This window comes from Myotis yumanensis, unplaced genomic scaffold, assembly GCF_028538775.1.
Source record: "Myotis yumanensis isolate MYYU_CA2020_CCGP unplaced genomic scaffold, mMyoYum1.0.hap1 SCAF_1, whole genome shotgun sequence".
Classification (NCBI taxonomy): Eukaryota; Metazoa; Chordata; class Mammalia; order Chiroptera; family Vespertilionidae; genus Myotis; species Myotis yumanensis.
Genome location: NW_027223752.1, coordinates 209,775,436 through 209,799,925, shown reverse-complemented (window position 1 = coordinate 209,799,925; position 24,490 = coordinate 209,775,436). Strand labels below are relative to the sequence as shown.

Sequence of the window (24,490 nt, the reverse complement as noted above, 5' to 3'; positions counted from 1 at the left end):
GCCGGCTGGTTTGCCCTGAAGGGTGTCCTGGATCAGGGTGGGGGTCCCCACTGGGATGCCTGGTCAGCCTGGATGAGGGGATGATGGCTGTTTGCAGCTGGTCACACACCCTTCAGGGTGGGGGTCCCCACTGGGGTGCCTGGCCAGTCTGGGTAAGGGGCTGAGGGCTGCTTTCAGGCTGGTGGTTGTTGAATGAAGCTCCCAACTGCTCCTTTTTTTTCTCTTTTTTTTATTTTATTCTGGGCCAGCTTTAACTCTGGCTCTAGCTCTGAGGCTTCCGCTGGTTTGTTTGCGTTCTATAATCGAAACAATGTATAACTCCAGCTCTGAGATCCCGGAAAGCTTTCTGGGGTTTTGTTTAGCTTCTATATTTGTTAGAATGTTTCAAACTGCCAGCTCAGAGGCCGGCAAGTCAGGTGGGGAACGTTGGAGTCTGCAGTCCCTGGAGCAAGCAAGCCTCATGTTCGCTTCCAGCTGCCTGGCTGCCAGCTGCCATCTTGGCTGAGAGTTAATTTGCATATACTCACTGATTAGCCAATGAAAAGGGTAGCGGTTGTACGCTAATTACCATGTTTCTCTTTTATTAGTATATATATATATATATATATATATATATATATATATGATTGAAAATGCAATTTGATTCAATGGACAGATCCATCTGAGACCCAGAATGCTCAATTAAGCAAAACACTACGTTTTTGTCGGTTCTAAAAGCAAAATCAGATTCTCTACAAGCTGTATTTCGCCCGTAACAGGAACAAGTTGGCATACTCAAAGAACAAGAAGTCCAAGTTGCTAAATCAGAGTGAAGGAGAGGGAGAGTTATAGGAATGAGGTCAGAGAGGTGGGCCAGGTCATTAGGGCTTAGTAAACATGGGTAAAGACTGGGTTTATATTTTAAATGCAATAGAAAACCATTGTAGGGCTTTACTCTGATGAATGACATCATCTGATTTACTAATTAAAGAAGATAATTCTGGATTCCATGTAAAGAATGAATTGTGTGAGGGCAAGACTGGGCTGCAGAGACCTGCTAGAAGAATGTTGTAAAAGACTAGAGGAGAGATTTTGATAGCCTGGACTTGAATAGTAACAATGGATGTAGTGAGATTTCACTGGATCCTGGATATGATGATAATAGAGCTGACAGGACTTACTGACGGATTGAAAGAAAGGCGTTCAGGATGACTCTCAGATAAATGGAGTGAAAGGTGGGTTCTGAGGAGGGAAATACAAGGAAAGGAGCAGCTTTGGGGAAGGAAACAAAGAGTAGGAGATAACAAGTAGACAAACAAGGGGCGTTATCAAGTAGGAGCTAGGAAATGAGTCTGGAGTTCAGGGGAGTAGTTAGGGCCAGAGAGGTAAACTGGGAGGCTTCAGTGCATAGATGGTGCATTTAAGGCCATGGGATTAGGTGAGAGTACCTAGGAAATGAGCATAAATGAACATAAAGAAAAGGCTGCTCAGCCAGTGTGGCTCAGTGGTTGAGCACTGACCTATGCACCAAGGAGTCACTAGTTCAATTCCAGGTCCTTCAGGGCACATGCCCAATTTGCAGGCTCCATCCTCAGTGGGAGGCCTGTAGAGGCAGCAATCGATGACAATGTTTCTACCTCTCTCTCCCTCTCCCTTCCTTTCTCTCTAAAAATCAATAAAGAAATAAAATAAAATGTCAAATTTTAAAAAAGGCCAGCAACTGAGTCCTGATATGCTCCAACATTTAACATTCTTGGAAGGACTGGGCAAGGAAGTAGGAGAAGCAGAAAAGAGATGTGACCTGGAAACCAGGTGAAGAAATATTTAAGGAGGGAATGGTCATCAAATTAAATGCTATTAAGAGGCCAGCCAAGGTGAGAACTGAGATATGACCACTGGATTTGGCAAAAGGAAGGTTTTTATTTTATCTTAATAAGAGCATTCTTGGAGGAATAGTCAGTGCAAATGCCAAAAATGGAGTGAGTTGAATTGAAAATATGAGGTGACAAAGTGGAGTCAGTAATAACAGCCAATTCTTAATGGATCATTGCAATACAAAGTAGGAAAATGTGACATTACTTGAGGGGAACAAGGATACTGGAGAGAATTTATATCCTGCTTGTAGTCTGATGGCACTAATCAAGACGAGAAGGAAAAACTGTGACTGTAGGGGAGAGGGAATATTGCTGGACTGAAAACACTGATGGGCCAAAAGGACAGGATCTAATGCACATGTGGGAATGTTGGCTTCAGATGGGAGCACTCGTGGTTATGCAGAATAACAGAAGGGAAGGCAGAGTACATAGGTACAGATGCTGGCTGGCTGATAGATTTAGTGAAGAAAATCTGAGATGGCTTTCTCCCAACTGCTTCTATTTTCTTACAAGAGTGGTCATTATCTAAAAGTAAGAAATATGCCCAGCTGGTGTAACTCAGTGGTTGAGCATCAACCTATGAACCAGGAGGTCACAGTTCGATTCCCAGTCATGGCACATTCCTGGGTTGTGAGCTCAATCCCCAGGGTGGAGCATGCTGGAAGAAGCCGATCAATGGTTCTCTCTCATCATTGATGTTTCTATCTCTCTCTTCCTCTCCCTTCCTTTCTGAAATCAACACAAAATATATATTAAAAATAAATAAATAAAAATGAAAGTAGAGTGAGGTGGGGATATTTGAGGTTTGAAGATAGAGGAGAAGCTGTGAAATAATCATCTAGGAGAGCGAGAAAGACCAGGGAAATGTAGCAAGACTGTTGAACAAGATAAGGCTGACTTGAAATTTACGGTTTAAAATTTTGAAGTAAGAGCAGTCAACATCGTTGCATATTGTTCTCTAGTCATGTTCAACAGGTCAGTGCTGATATGAAATAGATAATGAATTGTGCTTAAGACAGGGTTGAGTTTTCCTAGTAAGATGGAAAGTGAGAGGAACAAGACAGACATGAGTTTAGGCAATGGAGTGATTGATTATAGTAAGCCACATAAGAAGAAAAGTAAAACATAGGTAGAAAAATGGACAATGAAGATTAGTTGCTCCAAAGAGACTGTGTGGGGGTGATAGTAATGGTAAAGTTAGAAAGATAAGAGATGATCAGTCAGAAGAATATTGGACCACTGAAAATCAAGATTTTTGCAGGTGATATAGTGATGTGGTAAGAAGTCCTCTAAGGCATAGGACCATGATTGTGTTTTGCTGAAATGTAGTCAAGGAAAATAATATTAAAAGTGAGAATATTAAGGAACTCAGAGATGAGGGTGTTTGCATGGATAATTTTTGTGAATGCTAAAGTCACCAAACATAGGGGCATGAGTAATAGTGGAAAGACAGAAGACCAGAATCTAAACTCATCATTGAATAAGGAAGAGTTAGCAAAAGGCTGGTAGATGGCTCAATACAGGGTGGTAGTGGTCTGAAAACACGTGCTTCAAAGAAGCTGAGTAGGTTGTTGTGTTTAGGGAAAACAATAAAAATATCTAAAAGTAGCAACAAGAATCAAGGAAACCACCTCTAGGTCCTCTGTAAATGGAGTGTAGGAGAGGACACAGCAACCACTTGAGAAAGCTGAGAAGGGTGTAGTGTCTTCAAAGGCTAGCCAAGCTTCAATTAGGGAAAGAGGAACCATATATTCCAAAGCACAGAGTGGAAGGGTTTGGCTGCTTAGGGAGGAGAGGAAGATTGGCTCAGATCAGTGCATGTACTAAACTCTATGAAATAATAATCCAGTGGTTCTCAACCTTCTGGCCCTTTAAATACAGTTCCTCATGTTGTGATCCAACCGTAAAATTATTTTTGTTGCTACTTCATAACTGTAATGTTGCTTCTGTTATGAATCGTAATGTAAATATCTGATATGCAGGATGGTCTTAGGCGACCCCTGTGAAAGGGTCGTTCGACTGCCAAAGGGGTCGCGACCCACAGGTTGAGAACCGCTGTAAATAATGAAGACCCAGTGGCTCGGAGTTCTGTTTGTGCTCTGAAGTAGTTAAGGTATTCGGCATAATGAAATTAATTCTGACGGTCACTCAAGAAAAGGTGGTGGTGTCAATCTTCATTGTAGTCTCCGCCTTGTGCCTGATTTCTTGGCACTCTGTAGGCGGTATCATGATCATTGGGAAGTGGCAAACTTGTCAGCTGTGTGGACCTCCCTCCAATCCTGCTGAAGGTGGTGTGGCAGGAGGGAGAGGGCTGATTTTACTATGGCCAAACAAGTTCTCGTGTCCTTGCTTAAATCCTCAGAGCCTTTCTACAGATATGTTCCATTAAGTCATCAAGAATATATTCCCTTGGAAAATTCCTTCCTTCAGTGTCCAAAGGCACATGCTGTGGCTCCCAGGCACATCAATCAACAGCTTAAACAGTTCTAAGGTGGCCTGCTTATCCTATGAAACCTTTAGTATTGAGAGGAAAAGGCATCCACCTAGGAATCGCATCGGCCTTTCCAAGGTTACATCAATTAAAATTGATGTGATGTAATGGCTCTGTCCCAAAGGACTTAAAGTCACTAAGAAAAAGTCTCATAATTGATGTTCATTAAACCTCTTAAATTCCATAAAATACGGCCTATATGAAAATAATTCTTTAAAGTATATTTTCTTTTTGACAGTTGTGATCTTACTTTCCCAAGCATATTTCAAACATATATTGATATTCACTGTTAGTCTGGATATAGCTTAAAAATATAAAGCAATTCAGTGACAGTTTTGAAAATTAGAGAGAGAGAGAGAGAGAGAGAGAGAGAGAGAGAGAGAGAGAAAACTTACAGGCTGCTAGGTGTTTATCCAACAATGAACTATTCTGGATATAGTAGGACTAGAGTTCAAAGTACTGAAACTCACATCCCAACAAGCTGAAAGCTATCTACAGAGCCTGAGTCACAGCCTTTCACCCCAACATCTCAATATAAATTCATGACACAGGCTGATGTTTGAAACAATGTGTGTTTTGTTTTAAAGTTTCAAGTCCAAGGTGTTAATGCTTACTACTGGAGTCTGGAATGCCCAGATGGTTGGGCTTGACAACTGACTTAAACATGCCTGAGTCTTGTTGGGACACAACATAAGGTTAATGCAGGTGGTTAAAGCAGACAATTTAAAAATACATTGTTGTTATTATGATTTGGAGTAAGTCTTAATAAAAGCTAAATTCAAAAGTATAGTGAAGAGCATTTGAAATCTTGCTTCCAGGCGTACATCATCAGTTTAGCTCAAAATTAACTTATAAAAATTCAACAACGACAAAAAGTATAGTGGTGAGACAGATGAAAAATAAGATTTGATCAAAGGGACTTGAACTAGAAAAGCTTCCATAAAAGTTTAAAACAGATGACTCTTGTATGCTCAAACTTTTCCACTTTTACAACTCCACCTATGTATGTTGTATAGTCATTATTCCCCCTGAGAATCTTCTCCAGATTTTTCTTCTCAAGCCCTTTCCCAAAGCTGCTGCCAAAATCAACTTCCTCTGTTGCCATTTAGACAATGTCACTCCCTTCCTAAAATTCCCTTTAATGGCCTTTGCTGGTCTTTGTGTTGGTGGCAGACTTCTTGCCCAGCCTTTAGGACAAACACTATTCCTGCCCAGATTTATTTAAAGTTCTAACAGAGCCACATGTCATTTTCCTCTCTATGTTGACTGATTACCTTTTAGTTTCTTAACTTTTTTATGCTCATTAACGTTTGATTGTATGTAAACATTTTATTTAGTTTGGGTCAATAAGAATTCTCCATTTTACCTTTACCTTCTCCCTCACCCCAACACAAATACATACACACTAAAAATCTTTAGCACTATTTGCCTTATTCAAATTTCTCCTGGAATCTGATTATTTTTGTAAGAACTACACAAGTAACCATCCACACTGAAAATTTTTATTTAATAAAAACCAAACAACAGCAAAAACAAAATACTCTTGAAAGATGAAAATAATGTTGTGGAATTTCCCTAAGGAATGAAAAGATTTTTCTGAATGAGTCACAGGAAAAAAATATCCAATGATATTATTATGGGCATCTTCTAGGAAAAGGTTCTTCAATTTCTGAAACAGAACCAATGTCATGTTCTTGTTCTTTTTCATCTTTTTTATTGTTGTTGTTAATCCACACCCTAAGATATTTTTTTCCCTTTGATTCTTAGAGAGAGTGGAAGGGAGGGGGAGGGACAGAGAGAAAGAGAGAAACACATTGATTGGCTGCCTCCCAAACACACTCCAATCAGTGCTGGGGATCAAGTCTGCAACTGAGGTACATGCCCTTGACCAGAATCGAACCCAGGACCAATGCTCTATCCACTGAGCCAAGCTGGCTAGGGCTCATCTTTTTTCTTTTTTCTTTTTTACCTAGAAGACCTGAATTCATTTAAGTCCCAGCTTTGTTATTTGCAAGTTCTGTTATTTTTATCATTTAATCTCTTTGAGCATCAGCTTCTTGTTTGTTAAGTGGAAATAGCTATAAATTTTTCTGACAATAGCAATTGCAAAAAAAATGCTTTGAATAGTAAAACGTGTTACACAAATACAAGACATCATTATTACTTCCTTCAAATGTTCCCTTTGACTGAGAACTTTCCCAGGATTTCCCCTGTCCCAGTAAGTAAAAAATGACAAACTAAGAAGGACAAGGAAAGTTGTAAAAGGTTTATGAAAAGGAATCTTGAGAAAGGAATTTTATGTATGAATAACATTAGAACCCAATTACAGAAACACTAGAGGCCTGGTGCCAGAAATTCATGCACCACAGGGGCGGGGGGTCCCCTCAGCCCAGCCTGCACTCTCTCCAATACGGGACCCCTTGGGGATGTCCAACTGCCTCTCGCAATCCAGGACCACTGGCTCCTAACTGCTTGCCTGCCTACCTGCCTGATCACCCCTAACCCCTGTCTGCCTGCCTGATCGCCCCTAACTGCTCCCCTACTGGCCTGATTGCCCCTAACTGCTCCCCTGTTGGCCTGATTGCCCCTAACTGCCTCTGCCTCACCCCACACCCAGGACCCAGGATTCCCTCCTCCATCCAGTCGCAGGCACCCAGGACCCGGGCCGGCTTCGCCTGGGCCAGCTGCAGCTGCAGGCGCCCGGGACCATAGGGCAGGCGGCTTGTCCCTCTCCTGGGCCACAGCCTGGCTGGTCCCCATTCCTCTCTTGTGAGCTCATTTGTGCCTGGCTGGTCCCCGTTCCTCTTTCCCCAGTGTTGAGTGTCTGAGCAATTACTGTGTGACGGCGTGAGGGTGTGATGACCATTTGCATATTAGCTCTTTATTATATAGGATGTTTACCCCCAATCCAACAAGAACTACTAACTATATTAATTCCGATGGAAGCTAAACTGGCTAAAAAAAGTAATAATAAAATTAAAATGGCTCTACATAGGGCTGCTAAGGTACAGGAAATTTACTTATATAACTCTTACTGTTCTCCTAGCCTCTGGAAATTTTTTGATGGTAACTGTAATTTACACCTTTGTGCTCTTACAGTCTTGGCCCCAATTAAACCTTAAAATTACAGTTCCCTATTGCACACCTAGCAGGAATCAGATTAATAATGAATGACACTTGAGTGCTTCTAGTGGGAAGTAGATGGACCATATTAAAATAACAACCATAACAACAGTAATAATAATAATAATAATACCAGTAAATGGGAACCCTTCTCATGGAGATTGTGAAAAGCAAAGAGGTATATAATTGTGCCCTCAAACTATCCTATATAATAAAAGCCCAATATGCAAATTGTCCCTTTGGGCAGTCATTCGAAAGGGAGCCCGAGAGTTTGACCACTCACTATGACGTGCGCTGACCACCAGGGGGCGGCACAGAACATGGCGGGTGTCGGCAATGCAGCACTGGCAGCGGGTGGGACTGCGGTGGGATGGTTGAGCAGGTGAGTGGGTGGTGCCAGGCCAAGGCAGGTGCAAGGGGGCCCGATCGCCCCACGGACGGTGAACAGCGGCAGCAGCGGGGGGCAGGGCTGCTGCCTGGCTCCCAGGGCAGAAAAGGCAAATAGCAATATTAAAATATTTATTCTAATTATTTTCCTTTCAATGTGCAAGAATCTGTGCACTGGGCCACTAGTAAGTAAATGTTACGCTAAATGCAAAATACCGAAAAGTAAGGAGACAGCAAAACTTGGATCATGATTGATTGCAAGTTAGAAATAATCGAGCGGTTTTTGGTTTTTTTTTTCTTAATGAAGGCCCATAAGACCTGACTGCCTCCCATTTATCTGCTTTTCCCTTTTGAGAAAAGGCCTTGACTTGCTTCCAAGGTTACAGTCTTGCCCCATCCTCAATGGTTCACCATTTCACAAGACAAACACTGACACTAAGACATCCTAGGAATGAGCCTTCCTAGCACTGTGGGACCGCATTATCCAACCAAGCGGTTGGTCATCAATGCATTCTTCCTATTGATATATGACCAAACGGGGGAATTGTGAGCCAAAAAGCGGCCACATACTAAACCTGACAAGCTCAGGGGAGGCCTGCATAGTGGGCCTCACAAACTCAGAGACTGAAAGAAACCACATAGGATGTTTGGAACATAAAAATTCCTAACTGAAAGCAAGTCACAGTGAGTCATCATGTCCTAGGTCTGTAGCTTCCTTGACAAAGGTCAATCTTTACGTTAAAGAGACAAACTTTTTATAGGACAAACTTGTAGAAAGTTTGTGGAAAGGAATCTTGAGAAAGAAATTTTATGTATGAATAATGCTGTAACCCAATTATGGGAACATGCTTACCCCTTAACCCAACAAGGACTAGTAACTATATTAATTCAGATGGAAACTGAAGAGGTAAAGAAAAAATACCCCTCCATAAGTGAGCCCGTCTAATATCTTTTTTCTATGACATTAATTTTATTATTTTTTAATTTAAATTCTTTATTGTTTAAAGTATTACATAAATCTCCTTTTTTCCCCATTGATCTCTCTCCGGCCATTCCCACTAAAATTAGAGGGCCTTCCCCCTCTAATGTCTTTTTGAATCTAAAATAACATACCTTTGGCCCTGGCTAGGTAGCTCAGTTGGTTAGAGCATCATCCCAATACACCAAGGTTGTGGGTTCAATCCCTGGTCAGGGCACATACAAGAATCAATCAATAGCCTAGCCAGCATGGCTCAGAGGTTGAGCATTGACCTATGAACCAGGAGGTCATGGTTCAATTCCTGGTCAGGGTACATGCCTAGGTTGCAGGCTCCATCCCCAGTAAGGGGCGTGCAGGAGGCAATCAATGATTCTCTCTCACCATTGATGTTTCTATCTCTCGCCCCCTCTTCCTTCCTCTCTGAAATGAATTAAAAAAAATATTTTTAAAAGAGAATCAACCAATAAATGCATGGGTAAATGGAACAACAAATCAATGTTTCTCTCTCTCTCGTGCTCTCTCTCTCTTTCAAATCCATCAGTCAATAAAGAAAGATTTAAAAACAAAACATACCTTTGAAATGTCAGAGTAATCTTTTCCAGGTCCCTCAGGACAAAATCACTGCAACAGAGCACAAGACCACTGTTATCTTATTCCCAGCATACCATCTCTATATGCTGTACCCGCCAATGTAAAAGAAGTGAGTCTCCCCATTTTACTTTTTATCCAATCCCAGAGACCCCGCCTCACACTTTGCTTTCTCCTGCCACCGATAGATTTCATGTAACCCTCCTTAAATAGATATAAATCTACCACCGATAGATTTCATGTAACCCTCCTTAAATAAGCTGTAAAACTGCCATTCTCCACAGCATTTTCTCAATCTATTGAGATTTTGCTTTCTGGCAATTGTTGTCAGTTTGATTCAAATAAGTTCATAAAGATTTCCTACAAGTTTGTCAACAAAAGTATATAGAAGAAAAACATTATCAGTAAGCCCAGCATCCAAAAAAACAACTATTAAAATGTTTGGTGCATTTTTAAATGTCTTTCCTGAATATCCTATATAATAAAAGCATAGTATGCAAATTGTCCCCTTGACAGAGAGTTCATCCAGGAGTTTGACCAGGGGGCAGGGCCAGCCAGGGGAAGGGAGGGAGTACCCAGCTGGCACCCACTAGAGACCCTACCAGTGCACGAATTGTGTGCACTGGGCATCTCTCTCTCTCTTGAGAAAAGGCCTTGACTTGCTTCCAAGGTTACAGTCTTGCTCCATCCTCAATGGTTCACCATTTCACAAGACAAACACTGACACTAAGACATCCTAGGAATGAGCCTTCCTAGCACTCTCACTCTCTCTCTCTCTCTCTCTCTCTCTCTCTCTATATATATATATATATATCCTTTATCATGCATTTGTACATGGCAGATACTTTACATGAATTATCTAATTTATTCTTCACAACAACTTTGTGAGGTAGGTACTATGAGCATCTTCTACTTTTCACAATAAAAAAAAAATCATTTCAGAGAGATTAACTTGCTGAAAAGCCATGTAAGTTATGTGGCGGCCTGATGCTAAAGTCGCTCCTGTGAAGCACTCCATTATTTTATTTACAATACTATGATCCTACCATATGTGCTGCTTGTGTGCCACTTTTTTCCCCCACTTATCCTGAAAAGGTGACCATTTTACTGTGCGACCCTGTATATACATTAAAAATATGATTTTTAATAATCTTTGTTGTTTGGATTATGATTTATTTAATTATCCCTTACTGTGGGATAGTAGTTATGTTATTACCAATTTTTCTCTATCATATTTACTTTTTCTAGTGATAATTAAATATACATTCAATGTCCAAATTCTTTAAGGAAATAAATCATATAGAAATTTAAATCCCTTCTGCATCATTATCTCCCTCTCTCTTAACCACTCCTAACAGTTTCATATATGTTCTTCCAGAATTGTTTTTCTGATTTCTACTTTTTTTTTTTTACAAAAAAAATGGAGTCATCCTATATGTTTTACATTGGCTTGTTTTGTTTGTTTGTTTTTTTTGTCTTTGCAGGATTTCCTGGACATCTTTCCATGTTGGTCCATGTGTTAATTAGGACTCTTGCTGGGGCAAGAATTAGATAATCAATTCAAACCAAATTAGATTTAAAAGGGATTTATTTTCTGCTCATTTAACTACAAAGTGCAGAGATAGAGCTGTACCTCATGTGCAGCTGGATCCAAGTACTCTAAAGATAGCATCAAGAATCAATTTCTCTCTCTCTCTCTTCCCCCTTCTCCCCCAATCCCAAGACTCTGGTCTCTGCCTTCCTCTGCAGTAGCTTCCTTCCCAGGCAGTCATCAGCATCTTAGCAACACCCTTGGAAGAAGTGCACCTCTTTCCCAATATTTTTCAAAATTCCAGAGTGGACAATCATCACCCCAGGTTGTGTCAGAGGCCCATAGCTGGAAGTGAGGAGTATAATCAGCTCCCACCACACCACACTAGCTGAAAGTGAGCAACACTTGGTTTCACAAAGGAGAATTAGGCACTGCTACCAAAAGAAGGAAGAAAGGGCAGGTGCCACAATAAATGATTGCTATGGTACATATAGATCTGTCTCACCATGTGTGATAGTTTAGCTTTTAACTTAACAATTGGATCATAATTTGTTGAACTAATCTATTGACTAAGCTATTCTTATTAAATGATCTGAATTAATATTTTATTCTTACATTATCTGATTTTTTAAAATTTCAAGTATCTTTAGTATCCAAATGATTTCATATTTCTTACATATCACAGCCTTCTTGTAAATTGGCAGTGAGTGCTTCACACAGAAATAAATATACCATATGTTATGGGTTGATTTGTGTATCCCCAAAATATGTGGAAGTCCTAACCCTTAGTACCTTAGAATGTGACCTTATTTGAAAATACAGTCTTTACAGTGGTAATCAAGTTAAAATGAGGTCATTAGGGTGGACCCTAATCCAGTATGACTCTTATCCAGGGGTCCTCAAACTTTTTAAACAGGGGGCCAGTTCACTGTCCCTCAGACCGCTGGAGGGCCGGACTATAGTTTAAAAAAAAACTATGAACAAATTCCTATGCACACTGCACATATCTTATTTTGAAGTAAAAAATCAAAACGGGAACGAATACAATATTTGTATTTGCATGTGGCCCGCGGGCTGTAGTTTGAGGACCCCAGCTCTTATCTTTATAGAAAGGGAAAATTTCACAGACACACAGACACACAGAGAGAAGACAGACATCTGACTGGAGTGATGCACCTACAAGCCAAGAAACACCAAGGATTATCGGCAAACACCAGAAGTTTCCAGAAGCAAAAAAAATTCTTTTCTAGAGCCATCAGCAAGAGCATGACCCTGCTGACACCTTGACTTCAGACTTCTGGTCTCTAGAACTGTGAAATAATAAACTCCTATTTTGCTTTGTTTAAAATATATTTTTATTGATTTCAGAGAGGAAGAGAGAGGGAGAAAGAGATATATCTACATACCCACATAATAAAATAAAATTGCTCAGCACTTAAAATTAAATTATATAATTTTTTCTAAATAACTGCAAACTAATCATAAATAATATTTAGACCAATTTGGATAAAAGAGCCAAGGGAGATTTCTGATACATCTTAAGTGACATGTTTTCAAATCCATCTGAAATAAATAACAATGTTGCCATAAATTGTTTACTGTCTGTATAATTCCTGTATTAGCTATCCATTGCTGTGTAACAAATTACCCTCAACTTTATCTGCTTAAAACACCATATACTTATTGTCTCATAGTTTTTTTGGGTTAAGAATTTGGGAGTGGGTTAGCTGTGTGATTCTGGCCGAGGCTCTGGTTAAGATGTAGGCTGGATTTGCAATTATCTGAGGGATTCACTTGGGGCTAGACGCAGTGGTTCTCAACCTTCTGGCCCTTTAAATACAGTTCCTCATGTTGTGACCCAACCATAAAATTATTTTCGTCGCTACTTCATAACTGTAATGTTGCTACTGTTATGAATCATAATGTAAATATCTGACATGCAGGATGTATTTTCATTGCTCGTGACCCACAGGATGAGAACCGCCTAACTGGTTTGGCTCAGTGGATAGAGCGTCCGCCTGAGGACTGAAGGGTCCTAGGTTCGATTCCAGTCAAGGGCATGTATCTTGGTTGCGGGCACATCCCCAGTGGCGGGTGTGCAGAAGGCAACTGATTGATGTTTCTCTGTCATCGATGTTTCTAACTCTCTATCCTTCTCCCGTCCGCTCTGTAAAAAAAAAAATCAATAAAATATATATATATATATATATATATATATATATATATATATTTTAATAATTAAATCTTTATTGTTCAGATTATTACATTTGTTTCTCTTTTTCCCCCCCATAACTCCCCTCCCCCCAGTTCCCACCCCACCCTCCGCCCTCACTCCCCACCCACTGTCCTCATCCATAGGTGCATGATTTTTGTCCAGTCTCTTCCCACATTTCCCACACCCCTTCCCCCCTCAAGCATAGTCAGTCCATTCCCTTTCTATGTCCCTGATTCATTATAATCACCAGTTCATTCTGAACATCATATTATTTATTCACTTGATTTTTAGATTCACTTGTTGATAGATGTGTATTTGTTGTTCATAATTTGTATCTTTACCTTTTTCTTCTTCTTCCCCTTCTTAAAGGATACCTTTCAGCATTTCATATAATACTGGTTTGGTGGTTATGAACTCCTTTAGCTTTTCCTTATCTGTGAAGCTCTTTATCTGACCTTCAATTCTGAATGATAGCTTTGCTGGATAAAGTAATCTTGGTTGTAGGTTCTTGGTATTGATCACTTTGAATATTTCTTGCCACTCCCTTCTGGCCTGCAAAGTTTCTGTTGAGAAATCAGCTGACAGTCGTATGGGTATTCCCTTGTAGGTAACTGAGTTTCTTTCTCTTGCTGCTTTTAAGATTCTCTCTTTGTCTTTTGCTCTTGGCATTTTAATTATGATGTGTCTTGGTGTGGTCCTCTTTGGATTCCTTTTGTTTGGGGTTCTCTGCGCTTCCTGGACTTGTAAATCTATTTCTTTCACCAGGTAGGGGAAGTTTTCTGCCATTATTTCTTCAAATAGGTTTTCAATATCTTGCTCTCTCTCATCTTCTGGCACCCCTATTATTCCGATGTTGGTACGCTTGTAGCTGTCCCAGAGGCTCCTTACACTATCTTCACACTTTCGGATTCTTTTTTCATTTTGCTTTTCCGGTTGGGTGTTTTTTGCTTCCTCGAATTTCAAATCTTTGACTTGATTCTTGCACTCCTCTGGTCTGCTGTTGGGAGTCTGTATAATATTCTTTATTTCAGTCAGTGTATGCTTACTTTCTAGTTGGTCCTTTATCACACCATCGAGGGTCTCATTAGATTTCCTATACATCTCATCAATTTTATCGACAGCCTCTAGAAGCCTCTTGAGAGACCTCAAAAGTGTGGTTTTGAATTCTATATCCAGTAGCCTGCTTTCCTCCGGTTCTGTCCTTTGTGGCCTGTTTCTTTGTCTTGGCATTTTTTTATGCTTCGCTGTGTCGATAGAGTGGCTTTCCGTGTTAAGTGTCCCAATTACCTGAGGTAGACACTCTTGGTGCACCCACTTGTGGTCTCTGTGAGCAGTCTTGTAGTCAAGCCTTGATTGTTGTAGGTAATTACTACTTGACCTCCAGGCCAACTGGCTGTGAGAATCAGCTGTGTTTGCAGTGGGAGAACTTCTGTCCTCTAGGGAGGTGCTAATCTAGCCTTTGCCTGAGGCTATCCGGCAAATGGCTCTGTGCAGGGCTTAGGCGGGGCGAGTCCCACAGGATCAACAGGGCGGAGGAGGGGGCAGTTATGGCTGCTCTCAGTCCGTCCCCAGGGGCTCAGCCTCTCTGTCCCAGCAACTGCTGCAAACCTCAGAGGGACCGAAGCCAGACAGTCCCGCTTCTCCCGTTTGAGTCTGGGTCCCTAGAGACTCGCCTGGATCTGGAGCTCAGAGTCTGAGGCTCCCTCCAGATTGAAACAGTCACCCGTGCCCTCAGCCACCAGTTCGCGCTGCGCGCACTCCGCACCTTAGTATTTTACTTCAGCATTGCGCCTCCTCTGATTCTCGGTTCCTCCTAGTTGTAGAACTTCCACTCAGCCAGCCTTCCTGTGGTTCTGGATGATGTCCGTTCCGTCTTTTAGTTGTATTTTTGAAGTGGCTGTTCGAGGCAGCAAACTCCCGCGTTAACCTATGCCGCCATCTTGGTTTCTCTAAAATATATTTTAAAAAAATAATAAATAAAATAAAATTAACTTGTTGCCTGGCTGGTGTGGCTCAGTGGTTGAGGGTCAGCCCATGAACCAAGAAGTCAAGAGTTCAATTTCCAGTCAGATCACATGCCCATAAGAGCACATGCCCAGGTTTCAGTCTTTTTTTTTTTTTTTAAATATATATTTTATTGATTTCAGAGAGGAAGGGAGAGGGAGAGGGAGAGAGAGATAGAAACATCAATGATGAGAAAGAATCTTTGATTGGCTGCCTCCTGCACACCCCTCACTGGGGATCAAGCTCACAACCGGGCATGTGGCCTTGACCAGAATTGAACCCGGACCCTTTGGTCCTCAAGCCAATGCTCTATCCACTGAGCTAAACCGGCTAGGGCTCGGGTTTCAGTCTTGAACCCCAGTGGGGGCGTGCAGGAGGCAGCTGATCAATGTTTCTATCTCTCTATCCCCCTCCCTTCTTCTCTAAAATAAATCTTTGTTTTTAAAATTAACTTGTCACTTTTTTGCTTTCTTTTTTTTTCAGTTACAGTTTACATTCAATATTATTTTGTATTAGTTTCAGGTGTACAGCACAGTGTTTAGACAATCATATACTTTACAATAACTTTAGTCACTTTTAATGCTCCACCCCCACCCCTAGTTTCTTCCCTGCTCAGACCCCACATTCAAAGATTCTGCTTGAATTAGTTTGAGATGAGACCTGGGCCTCATTATTTTTAAGAATCTGTCCTGATGGTTCTAATATGTAACCAAGTTGAGAACCAGTGTGTGGTAGACCCTTGCTATTCAACAGTGATCTTAAAATAGCAGCATTGGCTTCAACTGGGAGTTTGTTACACATGCAGCATTTCAGTCCTCACCTCAGACCCAATCATTAGAATCTGCTTTCTAGACAAACCTCCAGGTGATTCGTAAGCACTTTAAAGTTTGAGAGGCACTGCTTTATTTTTTTTAATTTAAAAAAATTTTTTTTATTGCTTAAAGTATTGCAAAGGGTATTACATATGTGTCCTTTTTTTCCCCGCCCTTGACAATCCCCTGGACTCCCCTACCCCCCAGTGTCTTATGTCCATTGGTCATGCTTATATGCATGCATACAAGTCCATCGGTTGATCTTTTACCCCCCTCCCTCCTGCCCCCCAACCCTCCCCGGCCTTCCCACTGCAGTTTGACAATCTGTTTGAGGCAGCACTGGAGAGGCACTGCTTTAGATCATGGGCTAGATTCAAAACCTGACTCACTTATTAGCTACGTGACCTTGAGTAAGTTACTCAACCTCCCTGTACCTCAAATCCCTCATAAAGTGAGGATAGTAATAGTACCTACTCACTATAGGGTAGTTATAAGGATTTCATACAATATTGTACTAAAATGTTTAGAACAGTGCTTGACTCACTGTACGTGCACAACAAATGTTAGGTATTATTAATTACCACTTCTAGGCTTGAATTTTAAATATTTGGTGGGAGTTGTTAAAATATATATTTTTAAATTTTTCAGAGAACAGAATTTGAAGGCCCAGACTCTTAGGAGTTATTATTATAAAGTGAATAATTCACTTTGTGGTTTTAATCTCATAAAAAATAATTTCAAAACTGAGAGTGATGTGTAGGACCCAGCTGCAAAAAATTCAAAATCAGCTACATGCAGCTGTACTCTGGTTCCCCTAATTCATCTAACAGCTTTCAGTGGGTTTCTATAAGTGACATCAGAAAAGGCACAGCAGATATGCAAGATGGCTCCTGAAATCTAAAGTGGGACAGATGGTTCTCTGGTTGATTGACAGATCCAGGAGCATTGCAGTAAGGGTCACCTCCTGTGGAGGATGCCCCCCCCCCCCCACTTCTGTCTGCAAAAGAAACTGTCATACAAGAAAGAGAAGCAGGGATGGCTATTCAGAAAGGCTTTGTTTTCAAATGTCCACTGTAGTGAAAAGATTCTCAGCAAAAGAGAGTCACCAAAATGTGGAAAAAATTCTCCTTCTCTAACCAACCAAAGAGTTGACTCTTTGCATAGTTACAACAAAGCAGACAGATGCATGTTTGAACACAACTCTCAGGATCCTGGAGATTGAGCTGAGATTAATGAAAGAACAAAGAACTAATGCAATTGGCATTTATCAACCCCCAAACAGCACTGATTAATACTGAACTCCTTTGTCGTTGGAAGCCCCATATTGCTCTTAAAAATAAACTCCTTGTTTTAAATTTTAATTAGAAAGCTGGACAACTATTTGTGGTTGTTGATCAGGAATTTACAATCTAGGCTACATCACCTATATGCTTATCTCTCTCTATCTCTGTCTCTTCAACTTCCTTTCCAGTACTTCAGATCTTCAAGAAAATAAAAAAAAAAACAAAAAAACCTCATATTTACTGCATGTAAACTAAGTGCTGGACCCTGTGCTGGGTGCTTTCTTAGAACTTTTTATGACTTAAAATCTCAGAAATATTAATTGACCCCTTTTAATACAGAGACATGCGCCCTTCATTTTATTGATGCTTCTCTTCATCTCTTTTGCTGTAAAAGGGAAAACAAAGCAAGCCCCAGGAAAATATACCCACGCATAACTTCAGAGGTGCATGTGGCCTGAACACCTTGAAAAAAATATATCAACTACAAAAGGCCAGACATGTCCAATGAACATGAAGACTGAGATGTGGGGCTGCTCCCTGGGGCCATTCCCAGGAGTTGCACCTATGAGGAGCCTCTGTCCTGTTTCCCTGTGTCTCCACCCTAGCAGCTGTACTGTGGCATGCCTGCCATGGTCCAGAACATAAATATCTCCGGCAACCCCAAGGCATCCTTGCCCACAATGGACAGCAACGAGCGCTTGGGCTGAACTTTCTGACATTTAACCGTCGAGAAGAGCTGAGTGTTGCCCATGGTTTTCATCACCTGTGGAATATATGGGCATGCCATTAGGCTTTCTTTCCTGCAAGCGACCTTCAGAGGACTTCAAAGAAGGTTGTTCAAGCTGCAGGCAACTGGCCTGGGAGCTCTGCCCGATGCTCATCCCAAAGGCTGAGTGAATCAATGGCTTATGGCACACTCATGGAACACTAGCTGGGAAATGTGCCTTTTGCTATTAATTATCCCTTCTCATTCCCATATTTTCAACTCTTCTCTTTACTGGTTCTTCTCCTTGACAATTACTGTCAAGATTCTATAGAATTAGGCCCTAGCCAGGTAGCTCAGGTGGTTAGAGCATTGTCCTGATACGCTAAGGTTGCATTTTCCATCCCTGGTCAGGGCACATATAAGCATCAACCAATGAATGCATAAGTGAGTGGAAAAACAAAATCGATATTTCTCTCTCTTTCCTTCCCTCTCTCTTTAAAATCAATCAATAAATAAATATTTTTAAAAAGTCTCTATGGAATTAAAAAACAAAACTAACCTTCATCTATTCCTTTTTTCCACTCAGACTCCACTCTATGTCTTTCTTTCACCAAACAGCTAAGCTTTTGTAAAGAATAGTCTATACTTGCCTTTTGCCTCATTGCTACAGAGAGAGCAACTCTACTGGAGCTATCCGAGGAAATTCAGCCAGGGTTCTCGTTCTTGCTGTGTCTGCTCAAAATGCCAGGGTCTGATCTGGAAATACGGCTTCAACATGTGCCTCCAGTGTTTCTGTCAGTTCCCCAAGGACATAGGCTTCATTACGTTGGACTAAGTGAACGTCCATGAAGGGGTCATTCAAGACATCTACCTTATGACAGAATGCTATCTCTTTGTACATAAAATTAAAAAAGAATAGTCTATACTTTCCACCACATTATTCCCAATCATTCTTTTCTCATCCCATTATAATCTAAATTTTAATGAAACTACTTTTGCCAAAATTAAAAATAACCTTATTGCTATATTTAACAGATAGTTCTCAGTCCTTGTCAACATTGACAATTCCTTATATGGATTAATGAGTACCCTAAATAATTCCTTTATAATTAACTTTTTTAAAGTTAGGTCTAACAAGTGGGCATTTCTTATAACATTTCATTAGATTTTAATTCAGTGGAGGCATTTTGAAGTGAGTTGATTTAATTTAACCCAGGTAGACTGATTTCTGGTGATCTCACAGTTCAAGATTAAAGCACATTGGTCTGAATTGGCTCATAAATCCAGTAGCCTCTATCAAATGTGAATCAACTTCCAGTTTGGACCTTACTAATTTATGTTTAAATTCTTTGACTGTTGCATTGCCTAATTACTAATAGACTCAATATCTCTAAATGCCAGCACAGAAAATGAGTTTACCTTAAATGTTTAGGATTTTATTTGTTCCTGCAGAAAGATCACTATACCCTTTCATCAATAGCAATCCAATTTATTAATTAACTTGGTTGCTAAGAAATATGTGGGCAACAGAAAATATACTCACCAGTATCTACCATGTGCCACATGTTAGGCCTGGCTCAGTAAATATAAAGAATAATTGAATTCTGGAATCTTATAATCTAGTCAGAGAGCAAAGAAAAGAACAGATTTTGCTTTGGCATAAAGCTCACCCAGTATGTCTTCTAATTTTCTTCTTTTTATTTCTTCTCTTATAAACATTTACTCAACAAATTAAAGAAACGTTTATTAATTTCATACTATGTGCTGATCATTTTGATGTCAGACAGGCTCCTACTCTCACGGCTTTTATTTTAGTGTGGGGTGGGGGGGGGGGGTTGGAGAGAGAGAGAGAGAGAGAAAGAGAGAGAAGAAAACAAATAATTGTTTTAGATCAAGATAAGTGCTATGAAAACAAACAAGGTCACATGAAGAGTGACTGGGTACTATTGTAATTGGGTGATCAGGGAAGGCCTATTCAATAAAGTGCCTCAGGTGACACCAGCTGCAACCCGAGACAAGAAGCCATGTGAGCATACAGAGGAAGAGCAATTGCAAAGGCCCTGAGCTCAGAACCAGCTTAGCAACAGAAAGAATACTAATTACTAATATCGATTATCTTGGGATATACTTGGAGCGTGAAGATTTATAAGCCAAGGTCTCTGTCCTAAAGGAATTCTGTGACGCAGACAGGCATAGGCAGAAAGAACACGATGCAGAACATAGTAGACACTGCAGTGACCAAAGTATGTACAAAGAGGTGCTAAGAAGGAGGAGTGATTAATTCTCCGGGGGGTGTTTCTGAGGAGGTTTCACAAAGGAGGTAATATAAAGACAGGATTTTGAAAAATGAATAGCGTTGACAAGGCAGGGAAGAGGGTGGGCGGAAGGGCGACAGGACAGCGCACAGGTGCAAGTGTGTTTCTTAATGATGGACGCTACAATAGACGCCCAGCCACGAAGGGTCTTGTATTCTGTGCACGATGGGAACGACCAAAAGGCTCTAAGGAAGGAACCTCAGGACTGGGTTTGTGCCTGAGATGGATCACCATAGGCTCTTGATGAACTACATCTGTGGGGAAATACATTTGGGGCAGTTCTAGGGGCAGTGATAGACGAAATGAGGATAGTGGCAGAGGCGCTGGAAAAGAGAGAAGAAATCCGGAGAGGCTGTTAGGAGTTGCTGCCACAAACGGGTAGGGCTAAGTCGCCAATAACTTTAAGTATCTGGCTCCCAGCAGGCACTCCATATTTGTAGGATGAATAAAGGAATGCATGGTGGCTGGATGTGGCCGCATGATGTCTTAGGAGCAGAAGGCAGAGGGCCCACATTCAAATATAAACTCTTCCATTAGTGGAGAACATCTGAGTGCTTCAGCTCCTTTTTAGATGTTTTGCTTTAATCCTAAAACCCCATGAGGTAGGCGTTACTTCCATTTTTCCGGTAAGAAACACCTGCGGCTCAGACAGCTGATGCTCAAGGTTCTAGAACAGCGGTTCTCAACCTTGGCTGCACATTAGAATCACCTGGGAATCTTTTTAAAATCCTGATTTCTGGGCCTCATCCTCCGGAAATTCTAATTTCCGGAGGATGCGGCCCAGAAATCAGGATTTTAAAAAGATTCCCAGGTCGCCCTAACCCGTTTGGCTCAGTGGATAGAGCCTCGTCCTGCAGACTGAAGGGTCCCGGGTTCGATTCCGGCCAAGGGCATGTACCTTGGTTGCGGGCACATCCCCAGTAGGGGGTGTGCAGGAGGCAGCTGATCGATGTTTCTAACTCTCCATCCGTCTCCCTTCCTCTCTGTAAAAAATCAATAAAATGTATTAAAAAAAAAAGATTCCCAGGTGATTCTAATGTGCAGCCAAGGTTGAGAACCACTGAACTAGACTCAAAACAGACTGACAGCCAGCCAAGTGCGCATGCGTGACAATGTCTCCTTCACACCGCTGAGCCTAGGCCCTAGGCTCAAAGAAGGAAAGGAATTACGTCGTCTAAACACAGAGACATCTACGAAAAGTCGGTAACTCTCGACAAGGGGGACTCAAAGGGGTTCCAGAACTTTCCTGCCAGCCGGTCACTAGAAGATCAGAGCGGTGCGTCACAACAGCCCGAAGCCAAGCCGTGACCAGCAACCCAGGGAGGGGGGCGGGGCGGAGCGGGGCTCCGGTCCGGGGAGGCGGCGGGCGCAGCCGCAGTGCAGCTCGTCAGCGCCGCGGCCTGGGGAGCCCGGAGGCGGCGGGACGCAGGCGGCGCTGACGGACGCAGGCGCATGCGCGTATTCCTAGGCTGCGCGCCCTGGACGCCGCGAGGAGAGTGACGTCCTTTCCCGTGCGTGTCCAGTGCTTCCGGGTGACGGTCACTGGAGCACTTATCTGGGTGACTCTTGGGCTGCCTGGTCGCTGTCCGCTTCCCATCCCCCGCTCCGGTGCGGTCCCGCGCACCCTCCGTTTTCCGTCTTCTCGGGGCCTCCTGCCTCTGCTCGCCCGGGCTCGCCGCGCCCTAGTCCCTGGCTGTCACCTGAGGTGGGTGCGATGAGGCGGAGAGCCCTGTCCTGCCCCTGCCCCCCGCCCCCCCCCCCGCCCCCCATCTACCCACTCACCACCGCTGCGCGGCCCGCGGCTCCCCTGCGCCTTCCGCCATTTTCCCGCCTGTGAGGGCGGGCCGATCGCACTCAGGGTCTCGGGCCCCTGAGTGCTGGTGACCGGGGAAGGAGAGGGAGTGTTTTGGGGGTGTGTGTGCATGGGACAGATTCGGGGTGACGGATGTGTGTGTGGGGGAGGGGGAGGTTGTTGCTGGCGGAGATGCAGAGAGAGTGGGTGGGGGATGGCGTGCGGGCGTCGATGGTCCTAGGACGACGCGGGTGTTTTTCCTTTGGAATATAGGAGATGAAAGGGATGTTGTCCAGAGAGGCCTTGGCAGTCTCGTTCCAGGGCCTGGGTAGGGTGCTGTTAGGGAAATACGAGGGCTTCATGTCTATTTCACAGTCGTCTTAGGATAGGAATATCCGGCAAGCTCCCACCTGCTTTTCTGCTCCTTTTCCTTAGCGAAGGGGTTGGTTCTGTCGTAGACCTCAGCGATGGCCTGTTGGCTACGTGAATTGTGGAAGGGCCCTAACTTCCCTCCTCAGCATGCATGCCATTTCCCCGTGTACATTGTTTTAAGGTGGGAATGATCACGCTCTGTGAACATTATGTAAAATACGAATTAGCTAATCTGTTGGCCTCTTAAGCCCCCAGGAATGGGTAAAACAAAAAAAAGTGTATGCTCTTGAAGTGCTATGCATTTTTATATGTCGTGTTTTTCTAGGTCTCTATTTGGAGAGGGAGGAAAGTTTGGAGGATACAGAATTTGATGTTAGCTTTACATCCCTGGGAGAAGGATGTGACGTCATTGTTATTCCATTTTGGGGGAGTACTGCTTTGTGGGATACGTGTGTTTCCTGATGATTATGTTATCTTTTTAAAATGGAAGTGCAGAAATGACTTGAAATTTTTCCTCTTCTATTTTGGGCAATTATTCAAATCTTGGGCAAATTTTTCTGAAAGTATCCAAAGCTAGGATAATGTGAAATCAACCAGCTTCAGGGAGAAAAATGTCTGTTGATAGCCTTTTATAGCTTATCTAGTGGCCCGGTGCACGAAATTCGTGCACGTTGGGGGGAGGGAAGGGGGTGTCCCTCAGCCCGACCTGCACCCTCTCCAATCTCGAACATCCTTCTCCAAATCCAGGACCGCTGGCTCCTAACTGCTCACCTGCCTGCCTGATTGCCCCTAACCACTCTGCCTACCAGCCTACTCTCCCTCCACCCCCCCCTCCCCCCGCCGGCCTGATCGCCCTTCTAACCACCTCTGCCTCAGCCCCACCACCATGGCTTTGTCCGCATGTTACCCTTTTATTAGTATAGATGATAATATCAGCTGGTAAATACTGTAAATCATATATTCTTTTTCAGTTAAGGATCTTAAGATGAGTATTTGTTTCTAATTAGTTAATAGGTCTGTGATTTTTAAAAAACATTTTTTATTGGTTTCAGAGAGGAAGAGAAAGGGGGAGAGAGACAGAAATATCAATGATGAGAGAGAATCATTGATTGGCTACATCCTGCACGTTCCCCACTGGGGGTGGAGCTGGAAACCCCGGCCCGTGCTCTGACCAGGATTCCAACTGTGACCTGGTTCATGGGTCCATGCACAACCACTGAGACATGCCTGTCAGGCTGTGATTTTTTTATTTAGGTAACTTTATTATGCCAGGTACTTAGATGTAGTCGTGTTTAGTAAGTAGTTGTTGATTGGCATGAAGACTAGTAATGTTACTTGATTATATCCTGACTTACTTTGACCTATCTCATTATTGTTTCTAATACTTAATATAAATATTTTTGATGCAGGAAAGATGAATGGCAGGGCTGATTTTCGAGAGCCGAATGCTGAAGTTGCAAGACCAATTCCCCGTAACTATCAACTAAGTATTTATTAGAAGCACTTTATACGTAGAGAAATTTTCACTGCCTCTACTAACGGTATAGCAGCTGGACTAACTTTATGGGTGTGTGATCTGTGCAGTCACACAAAGATGGACCTACACTTGAAATTGAAATTCTTGATAATTTGAAAAGATGTTTCATTTTCATTTTGCATTGAACATAGCACTTTATATAGCCAGTTCTAACTAGCAGATAGTATCACTAACTTCTATTTGAAGTCAGAGTTTGTTAAAAGTTTATAACAAGCCTGTTGTTTAATTTTTAAAAAATGGGTGTGTTTTTGTTATGTTTACACCAGCAATTTTCAACCCCTGTGCTGCAAGAATTTTTAGAATATGCAATCCCTGATTATTTAGTCAGGGACACTGACCTCTTTTCCCTTAAATGAAAAAAATGACAACAGCTAACACAACAATAGCCATCCAGTGTGAATGAATCAGAAATATACCTTTTTTTTTTTGTCAGATCGGCAAAAAATGTATTTTTTTGGTGTGTCGCAGAATTTTAGTAATTAGTTTATGTGTGCCATGAGAT

The 24,490-nt window shown here is 42.0% G+C and overlaps 2 protein-coding genes and 1 long non-coding RNA gene across 7 annotated transcripts in view; 2 read left to right on the top strand and 1 right to left on the bottom strand.

The window, feature by feature from the left end:
- Positions 1-12,347: 12,347 nt before the first annotated feature.
- Positions 12,348-22,115, bottom strand: LOC138996022 (uncharacterized). Its single transcript, XR_011468719.1, has 3 exons — positions 22,070-22,115; positions 14,933-15,116; positions 12,348-13,119 (listed from the first exon to the last, which is right to left on the bottom strand). It is a non-coding gene; the product is annotated as an uncharacterized lncRNA (long non-coding RNA).
- On the top strand, positions 16,895-18,807 carry LOC138999108 (small ribosomal subunit protein uS14-like). The gene is made up of 2 exons (XM_070401140.1): positions 16,895-16,933; positions 18,643-18,807. Exons 1-2 carry the CDS (start codon positions 16,895-16,897, stop codon positions 18,805-18,807), a joined length of 204 nt encoding a protein of 67 aa, XP_070257241.1.
- The window catches only part of OCIAD1 (OCIA domain containing 1), a 22,828-nt gene continuing 20,135 nt past the window's right edge, over positions 21,798-24,490 (top strand). For 2 of the 5 annotated variants that reach the window (XM_070396900.1, XM_070396908.1), the window contains exons 1-2: positions 21,798-21,992; positions 23,861-23,923. In XM_070396900.1, the coding sequence (XP_070253001.1) occupies positions 23,866-23,923 (58 nt within the window). In that variant the 5' untranslated portion in view covers positions 21,798-21,992; positions 23,861-23,865. Of the gene's footprint in view, positions 21,993-22,135; positions 22,200-23,686; positions 23,706-23,860; positions 23,924-24,490 lie in introns of those variants that run through there. The other 3 variants (XM_070396873.1, XM_070396881.1, XM_070396892.1) reach the window with 3 other exon arrangements.

Coding starts and splice junctions, on each gene's coding strand:
- LOC138999108 (XM_070401140.1), top strand. CDS start 16,895: ATGGTTCTCTGGTTGATTGACAGATCCAGGAGCATTGCA. Junction 16,934..18,642: donor ACAGATCCAGGAGCATTGCA/GTAAGGGTCACC, acceptor TCATTGCTACAG/AGAGAGCAACTCTACTGGAG.